The 9,612-nt window shown below is 50.3% G+C and overlaps 2 protein-coding genes across 2 annotated transcripts; both read left to right on the top strand.

Annotated features, from left to right (window-relative positions):
- Positions 1–3,134: 3,134 nt before the first annotated feature.
- LOC138368537 (putative proline-rich protein 21) lies at positions 3,135–4,592 on the top strand. Its single transcript, XM_069331062.1, has one exon. The coding sequence runs from the start codon at positions 3,135–3,137 to the stop codon at positions 4,590–4,592; it is 1,458 nt and encodes a 485-aa protein (XP_069187163.1).
- A 1,878-nt stretch (positions 4,593–6,470) lies between these two features.
- LOC138368536 (rho family-interacting cell polarization regulator 1-like) lies at positions 6,471–7,775 on the top strand. Its single transcript, XM_069331061.1, has one exon. It carries the CDS (start codon positions 6,471–6,473, stop codon positions 7,773–7,775), a length of 1,305 nt encoding a protein of 434 aa, XP_069187162.1.
- The last annotated feature ends 1,837 nt before the right edge of the window (positions 7,776–9,612 follow it).

Here is a 9,612-nt window from a genome sequence, read left to right as displayed (position 1 = left end):
ATTTGAATTTCCTCCATAAGAACTTTTTAAGAACGCAGGTGCAAGTAAAACTCTGAATTATTTTGGTCTTAAAATGGAACCTGGTGTTGAGGACGTTGGAGAAAATAAAAACTTCGGTGTTTATGGAACTCTGACTAAGTTTGGTCTTTTATTGGACTCTGATGAATTTTGGGGCTTAAACTGGACTCTGGCTAACTTTCGGTCTTTACTGGACTCTGGTGATTTTAGACATAAACTGAACTCTGATGAAAACTGGTCTCTCTGAATAATTTTCTGTCTTTTCTGGACTCTGACGAATTTTACCGGTCTCGGACTAAATTGAGTCTAAAATACTCTCTGTCTTAAATGTACTCTGAAGAAAATCAGTCTGAAAATGGACTCTGTTGAAAATCGGTCTTCATGTGTTCTTTGATGAAAACAGGTCTTCTTCTGATGAAAAAGACGTAAATGGATATAAAAATTAAAGTCATGGCTAAGATGTATTTTTCTTAACAAAACTTCTATAAACATAATCACTGAAAAGGGTTGTTTTTCTAAATTTCGGTCATAAACTCGTAAATAAACTTCTATGATAAAATAAACTATGAAATATTTTCCTAAAACTGAACTCTGAAAAATATTCAATTTTCCCCATAAGAACTCTTAACACACTTCTAAGATCTCTGAAATTATTTTTCTCATAAGAAACCTTTAACTCTAAATAAGTGATTTTGAAAACACACACAAATTGAGCGTAGAGTTTACCTGGAACCCCTGGAACCGTATCGACGACTGGCCTCAATCATTCCTAAATTGTCCATTTTCAGGGACCTCCCCCCCCCAAAAAAAAAAATCACCGCTGCACCGCAAAACCTACTACTAGCTTCTCCAACGCCCCCAACACCACAAGGCATCTCCAACACTCCCTACACCACATGCTGTCTCCAATGCTCCCAACACCCTCAACACCACACGGCGTCTCCAACGCCCTCAACACCACAGGGCGTCTCCAAAGCCCTCAACACCTCACAGCGTCTTCAACGCCCTCAACACCACACGGCGTCTCCAATGCCCCCAACACCACACTGCGTCTCCAGCACCCTCAACACCACACGGCGTCTCCAATGCCCTCAACATCACACGGCGTCTCCAACCCCCTCAACACCACTCGGCATCTTCAACGCCCTCAATACCACTCTCCGTCTCCAACGCCCTGAACATCACTCAGCGTCTCCAATGCCCTAAACACCACTCGGCGTCTCCAACGCCCTCAACACCACACGGCGTCTTCAACACCCTCAACACCACATGGCGACCCCAACGACTTCAACACCACAGGGCATCACCAATGCTCTCAACACCAAAAGGCGTCTCCAACGCCCTCAACACCACACGGCGTCTCCAACACCCTTAACACCACACAGCGACCCCAACGACTTCAACACCACAGGGCATCAACAATGCTCTCAACACCAAAAGGCCTCTCCAACGTCCTCAACACCACATGGCGTCTCCAACGTCCTCAACACCACCTGGCGTCTCCAACTATCCCAACACCACACTGCGTGTCCAATGCCCTCAACTCCACACGACGTCTCCAACGCCCCCAACACCACACAGCGTTGCAAACAACCTCAACACCACACGGCGTCTCCAACGCCCCAACACCACACAGCGTCACCAACGCCCTCAACACAACACGGCGTCTCCAACGCCCTCAACAACACTCGGGGTCTCCAACGCCCTCAACACCACTCGGCGACACCAACGCCCTCAACACCACTCGGCGTCTAAAACGCCCTCAACACCACTCGGCGTCTCCAACGCCCTCAACACCACTCGGGGTCTCCAACGCCCTCAACACCACTCGGCGACACCAACGCCCTCGACACCACTCGGCGTCTAAAACGCCCTCAACACCACTCGGCGTCCCCAACGCCCTCAACACCACTCAGCGTCTAAAACGCCCTCAGTACCACTCGGCGTGTCCTACACACTCAACACCACACGGCATCTCCAACGCCCTTAACACCACACGGCGTCGCCAATGCTCTCAACACCACAAGGCGTCACCAACGCCCTCAACACCACACAACGTCACCGATGCTCTCAACACCACACGGCGTCTCCAATGACCTCAACATCACACGGCGTCTCTAACCCCGTCAACACCATATGGCGTCCCCAACGCCCCCAACACCACATGGCGTCTCCAACGCTCTCATCACCACATGGCATCCCCAACGCCCTCAACAGCACACGGCGTCTGCAATGCCCTCAACACCACACTGCGTTTCCAACTCCCTCAACACCACACGGCGTCCCCTACGCCCCCAACACCACACAGCGTCCCCAACGCCCTCAACACTACTCGGCGTGTCCTACACCCTCAACACCACACGGCGTCTCCAACGCCCCCAACACCACAGGGCGTCTCCAACACCCTCAACACCAACGGGCGTCACCAACACCCTCAACACCACAGGGCGTCTCCAACGCCCTCAACACCACACGGCGTCTCCAACACCCTCAACACCACACGGCGACCCCAACGACTTCAACTCCAAAGGGCATCACCAATGCTCTCAACACCAAAAGGCGTCTCCAACGTCCTCAACACCACATGGCGTCTCCAACGTCCTCAACACCACCTGGCGTCTCCAACTATCCCAGCACCACACTGCGTGTCCAATGCCCTCAACTCCACACGACGTCTCCAACGCCCCCAACACCACACAGCGTTGCAAACACCCTCAACACCACACGGCGTCTCCAACGCCCTCAACACCGCATGGCGTCTCCACCGCCCCAACAACACTCAGCGTCACTAACACCCTCAACACCACACAGCGTCTCCAACGCCCTCAACACAACACGGCGTCACCATTGCCCTCAACACCACACAGCGTCTCCAACGCACTCAACACCACACGGCGTCTCCAACTATCCCAACACAACACTGCGTCTCCAACGCCCTCAACACCACTCGGCGTCCCCAACGCCCTCACCACCACTCAGCGTCTAAAACGCCCTCAGTACCACTCGGCGTGTCCTACACCCTCAACACCACACGGCATTGCCAACGCTCTCAACACCACAAGGCGTCACCAACGCCCTCAACACCACACAACGTCACCGATGCTCTCAACACCAAAATGCGTCTCCATCGTCCTCAACACCACATGGCGTCTCCAACGTACTCAACACCACCTGGCGTCTCCAACTATCCCAACACCACACTGCGTGTCCAAAGCCCTCAACTCCACACGACGTCTCCAACGCCCCCAACACCTCACGGCGTCGCCAACGCTCTCAACACCACAAGGCGTCACCAACGCCCTCAACACCACACAACGTCACCGATGCTCTCAACACCACACAGCGTCTTCAACACCACTCGGGATCTCCAACGCCCTCAACACCTCACGGCGTCTCCAACGCCCTCAACACCACGCAATGTCACCAACGCCCTCAACACCACACGGCGTCTCCAACACCCTGAACACCACAGGGCGTTTCCAACGCGTTCAACACCACACGGCGTCTCCTACACGCTCAGCACCACAGGACGTTTACAACGCCCTCAACACCACTTACCGTCTCCAACGCCCTCAACATCACACAACGTCTCCAACGCCCCCAACACCTCCCGGCGTCTCAAACGCTCCCAACACCACTCGGCGTCTCCAACGCCCTTAACACCACTCGGTGTCTTTAACGCCCTCAACGCCACACGACGTCTCCAACGCTCTAAACACCACACGGTGTCCCCAACGCCCTCAACACCACACGGCGTCTCCACCGCCCTCAACATCACTCGGCGTCTCCAACGCCCTCAACACCACTCGGCGTCTCCAACGCCCTCAATACCACTCGGTGTCTCCATGCAATCAACACAACACGGCGTCCCCAACACTCTCAACATCATTCAGCGTCTCCAACGCCCTCTACACCTCTCGGCGACTCCAATGCCCCCAACACCACACGGCGTCTCCAACACCCTGAACACCACAGGGCGTCTCCAACACCCTCAACACCACATGGAGTCTCCAACGCCCTCAACACCACCCGGCGTCTGCAACACCCTCAACACCACAGGGCATCTCCAACCCCCTCAACACCACATGGCGTTACCAATGCCCCCAACACAACACGGCGTCCCCAACGCCCCCAACACAACTCAGTGTCTCCAACGCCCCCAACACCACACGGCGTCGCCAAAGCTCTCAACACCACAAGGCGTCACCAACGCCCTCAACACCACACAACGTCACCGATGCTCTCAACACCACACGGCGTCTTCAACACCACTCGGGATCTCCAACGCCCTCAACACCTCACGGCGTCTCCAACGCCCTCAACACCACACAATGTCACCAACGCCCTCAACACCACACGGCGTCTCCAACACTCTGAACACCACAGGGCGTGTCCAACGCGTTCAACACCACACGGCGTCTCCTACACGCTCAGCACCACAGGACGTTTACAACGCCCTCAACACCACTTACTGTCTCCAACGCCCTCAACATCACACAACGTCTCCAACGCCCCCAACACCTCCCGGCGTCTCAAACGCTCCCAACACCACTCGGCGTCTCCAACGCCCTTAACACCACTCGGTGTCTTTAACGCCCTCAACACCACACGGCGACTCCAACGCCCTAAACACCACACGGTGTCCCCAACGCCCTCAACACCACACGGCGTCTCTGTAACACGGGTTTGGGTTTCTCTCTCTTTTCTTCTCTACCTTCTTTACCCTCTACCCGTATTCTTACTTTTATTTCTAAACCAAGGGACTCCAAAACTTTTAACAAAGCCAACTCCACGCCACGTGGTCCTAAGACGATTGACCGACTTAGGATTCTACACCCAGTATGACGTGACCTAAGCTCTGAACAAAACCCTAGAGTCACCTCTGCTGCCACCACCAGACCAGTAATACAAGAGCAATGATCGAGGTCTGGATCGATCACGCTAATTAATCAACCTAGGGGCTTGATCCCCACTATAAACGATGACCTTGAGTGTGGAATAAATTACACGGTAATGATAATTCCGATTCGATGTTAGAATCGGCGCCCAATGCAACTCTGCCTCGTGTGGACCACGTGACCAGGACAAGTTTACACATAACCAAATGGAAACAATAAAATGCAAATTAATAACAAATTTAATTTATTAAAAGAAAACTAAAACAAAATCTAAATATGTTCACTCCCTATCACTTTAACACTCCCTACTTGACCTGAATGGCAAATGAGAAGACTATCCCTATAATTAGCAATAGCAACTATACCTTTATGTTTTCCAGCTAAGATGTTGGGCTGGTCTTGGGGAGAGGTAAGATGTTTGACCTCTCCCAGCTGCTCGGCAGATCACACTGATCTTTTCCTTGTCTGGACTACCCCAGACAGAGTATTGTATCCTTCCGCCTAGTCAAAGTCCTACCCAGTTACTAGCAAGGTTTAAGTTATAACAATTAACCTCTGTTGTACTTAATTGATCCAGACTGGTTGAATTATTTTACTGAATTAAATTACAAACATCTAACGGCAGAGCTGTTCCCGATCACAAAAATGGTTATTAAAACTTTGAGAAATACTAGACATGTCAACCCTGCTGACCTATGACCGCCGGTCACTCCGCCTTAAAAGTTAGATCTGATTCGTGACGTCACTGATGGTGACTTAAACTCAATAATTAGAATACTCTTGATATTGTATCCAGTACTATTATACAATACAATTTTAATGCAAAATGAATAAAGGCTAATTTCTCTAAATTACTGAATACTATAGGATGATTCATTATACGCAGCTATGAACAACGCGTCGGTTATTTCCACCGCGAATCCCCCTGGGGGTCAGGTCACCATGCGGCTCAGCTTCCCATTCTCTTTTGTCGATAAACCACTCTGGATAATTCTTACAACAGCCTAGTTTGTTACATCTCCACCGCCCTCAACATCACACGGCGTCTCCAACGCCCTCAACACCACTCGGTGTCTCCATGCAATCAACACAACACGGCATCCCCAACACGCTCAACATCATTCAGCGTCTCCAACGCCCTCTACACCTCTCGGCGACTCCAATGCCCCCAACACCACACGGCGTCTCCAACACCCTCAACACCACAGGGCGTCTCCAACACCCTCAACACCACACGGAGTCTCCAACGCCCTCAACACCACCCGGCGTCTGCAACACCCTCAACACCACAGGGCATCTCCAACCCCCTCAACACCACATGGCGTCACCAATGCCCCCAACACAACACGGCGTCCCCAACGCCCCCAACACAACTCGGTGTCTCCAACGCCCCCATCATCACACGGCGTCTAAAACACCCTGAACACCACAGGGCGTCTGCAACCCCCTCAACACCACAGGGCGTCACCAACACCCTCAACACCACAGGGCGTCACCAATGCCCTCAACACCACAGGGCGTCAGCAACACCCTCAACACTACAGGGCGTCACCAATGCCCTCAACACCACAGTGCGTCTCCAACGCCCTCAACACCACGCGACGTCTCCTACGATCCCAACACCACTCGGCGTCTCCAAAGCCCTCTACACCTCTCGGCGACTCCAACGCCCTCATCACCACACGGCGTCTCCAACGCCCTCAACATCACTCGGCGTCTCCAACGCCCTCAATACCACTCGGCGTCTCCATGCAATCATCACAACACGGCGTCTGCAACACCCTCAACACCACAGGGCATCTCCAACCCCCTCAACACCACATGGCGTCACCAATGCCCCCAACACCACAAGGCGTCTCCAATGCCCCTAACACCACACGGCGTCCCCAACACAACTCGGTGTCTCCAACATCACACGGTGTCTCCAACACCCTGAACACCACAGGGCGTCACCAACACCCTCAACACCACAGGGCGTCTCCAACGCCCTCAACACCACACGGCGTCTCCAACGCCTTTAACACAACACAGCGCCACCAATGTCCTCAACACCACACGGCGTCACCAATGCCCTCATCACCACACGGCGTCTCCAACGCCCCAACACCACTCGGCGTCACCAACACCCTCAACACCACACGGCATCTCGAAAGCCCTCAACACCACACAGCGTCTCCAAAGCCCTCAACACCACACGGCGTCACCAACGCCCTCAACACCACTCGGTGTCTCCAACGCCCTCAACGCCACACGACGTCTCCTACGATCCCAACACCACTCGGCGTCCCCAACGCCCTCAACACCACACGGCGTCTCCAACTCCTTCAACATCACTCAGCGTCTCTAACGCCCTCTACACCTCTCGGCGACTCCACCGCCCCCAACACCACACGGCGTCTCCAACACCCTCAACACCACAGGGCGTCTCCAACGCCCTCAACACCACACGGAGTCTCCAACGCCCTCAACACCACACGGAGTCTGCAACACCCTCAACACCACAGGGCATCTCCAACCCCCTCAACACCACATGGCCTCACCAATGCCCCCAACACCACAAGGCGTCTCCAATGCCCCCAACACCACACGGCGTCCCCAACACAACTCGGTGTCTCCAACGCCTCCAACATCACATGGCGTCTCCAACACCCTGAACACCACAGGGCGTCTGCAACACCCTCAACACCACAGGGCGTCACCAACACCCTCAACACTACACGACGTCTCCAACGCCCTCAACACCACACGGCGTCTCCAACACCCTCAACACCACACGGCGTCCCCAATGCCTTCAAAACCACACGGCGTCACCAATGCCCTCATCACCACACGGCGTCACCACCCAGCAAACAATTTTAGGTTGCCACAACATATCTGGAAAGTATTTGAAAGGATTGGAAACGTTTGTTTTATCGTATCAGATACGATATTGTGTGTGGACTTAAATTGGTTTCCAAAACTTATAACCAAGACCTATGTATCTAACACTAATTTGAGATGTTGTGGCAACTTTACACTCCTAACATGAGTCATTCATAATCCATTCATACACCAATATGAATCTCTTGTGAAAGGTTTGAGCCTAATCTGAACCCTTTTCACCTCTTTGTGTTTAAAGTTAAATTTCTTGAAATTAAATTATATTATTTTATATTATATTATTTTATATTATATTATTTTTATTATATTTTATTTTATAATGTATTATTATTTTTGTTATATTTTTTTATATTATATTATTGTTTTCAATTTAAATATTAAAACCAATTTAAGGGTAAAAAAATCAAATAATTTATATTTCTTTTATTATTTACTAACAAATCAGCAAAAATACAAAAACATATGACCTATATAATTATATATATAACATATATATAAATAATATATATATATAAATAATATATATATATATATATATATATATATATATATATATATATATATATATATATATATATATATATATATATATATATATATATATATATGTGTGAGAAAGCTGCATGAACGCGCAAGCCATATATCACTAAGAACTCTTTGACCCGGCCAGGATTCGAACCCATGCCGTCCAGGATCACCCCTAAACGTACACAGTACCGTGACCACCGCACTAATGATCGTCTATAAGGATTGGTCAGATTTGGCGCTTATTAACTAAGCTCCCTGACTGACCAACCCCCGACGACACTCATGGATCCATTTGGGTACAGTTTTTCATCAAATTCTGGAGCATGCACGGGCCGCACTGAAGGAGGCATTTGAGCAGAGTTCCGTGCTGCGTTTCACTTACGAGATGGAAAAGGATGGGAAGCTGCCCTTTCTAGATGTAACAGTCATGGAAAAGGGCGGAGGTTTCCACACTGCAGTCTACACTAAGGAAACAAACATAGGAATGTGCCTAAATGCCAACAGCGACTGCCCAGACAGGTACAAGAGGAGTGTTGTTAACGCATATGTCGACCGTGCTCTCAGCCACAGCTCAGAATGGAAGCAAGTCGACGAAGAACTTTGTAGGGTAAGGCAGGTCCTAGTCAATAACGGCTTCTCCAATGGTTTCGTCGAAGACATCATAAGAAGGAAAGTGAAAAGCCATGCAACCTCTGAAGAGACAACTAACACAACACCTATACCCCCTATTAGACTATTTTACAGGAACTTCTTTTCCACAGCTCATAAAACGGAGGAAAGGGTCCTGAAAGATATTGTTAATAGAAACGTTATCCCTACAGACAAAAATAAGAGGATACAACTGACGATTTACTATAAAACCAGAAAAACGGCCAGCCTACTCATGAGAAACTCTCCAGACACAAAACAGAACGCTTTAAAAGAGACTAACGTCGTCTATGCCTTCAAATGCCCACTTGGGGACTGTAAGCTCCAAAAAACCCAGTATATAGGCAAGACAACAACATCTCTTTCTAGGCGTTTAACGATGCATAAGCAACAGGGCTCCATTAAGGAACATATAATCTCTTCCCACAACCAAACCATCGCCAGAGAAATCCTAGTAAACAACACAGAAATCATCGATAGATACAGCGATAGCAGGCGGCTTGACGTTTGCGAGGCCCTACACATCAAGAAGTCAACACCAGCAATCAACAGCCAATTATTGCACAACTATATTCTACCCACCTCAAGACTCCGCTCCAATATAGAAGCATCAAGAAATATGGACGAATAGGCTTTCTAC

The sequence above is a fragment of the Procambarus clarkii genome, chromosome 25 (assembly GCF_040958095.1).
Source record: "Procambarus clarkii isolate CNS0578487 chromosome 25, FALCON_Pclarkii_2.0, whole genome shotgun sequence".
Lineage (NCBI taxonomy): Eukaryota > Metazoa > Arthropoda > Malacostraca > Decapoda > Cambaridae > Procambarus > Procambarus clarkii.
Note: the sequence above shows the minus strand (reverse complement) of the source record. Positions and strands in the feature narration are given on the sequence as shown.

Bases quoted from the DNA above. Each gene is read 5' to 3' on its own strand.
- LOC138368537 (XM_069331062.1), top strand. From the start codon at position 3,135: ATGCGTCTCCATCGTCCTCAACACCACATGGCGTCTCCAACGTACTCA.
- LOC138368536 (XM_069331061.1), top strand. From the start codon at position 6,471: ATGCCCTCAACACCACAGTGCGTCTCCAACGCCCTCAACACCACGCGA.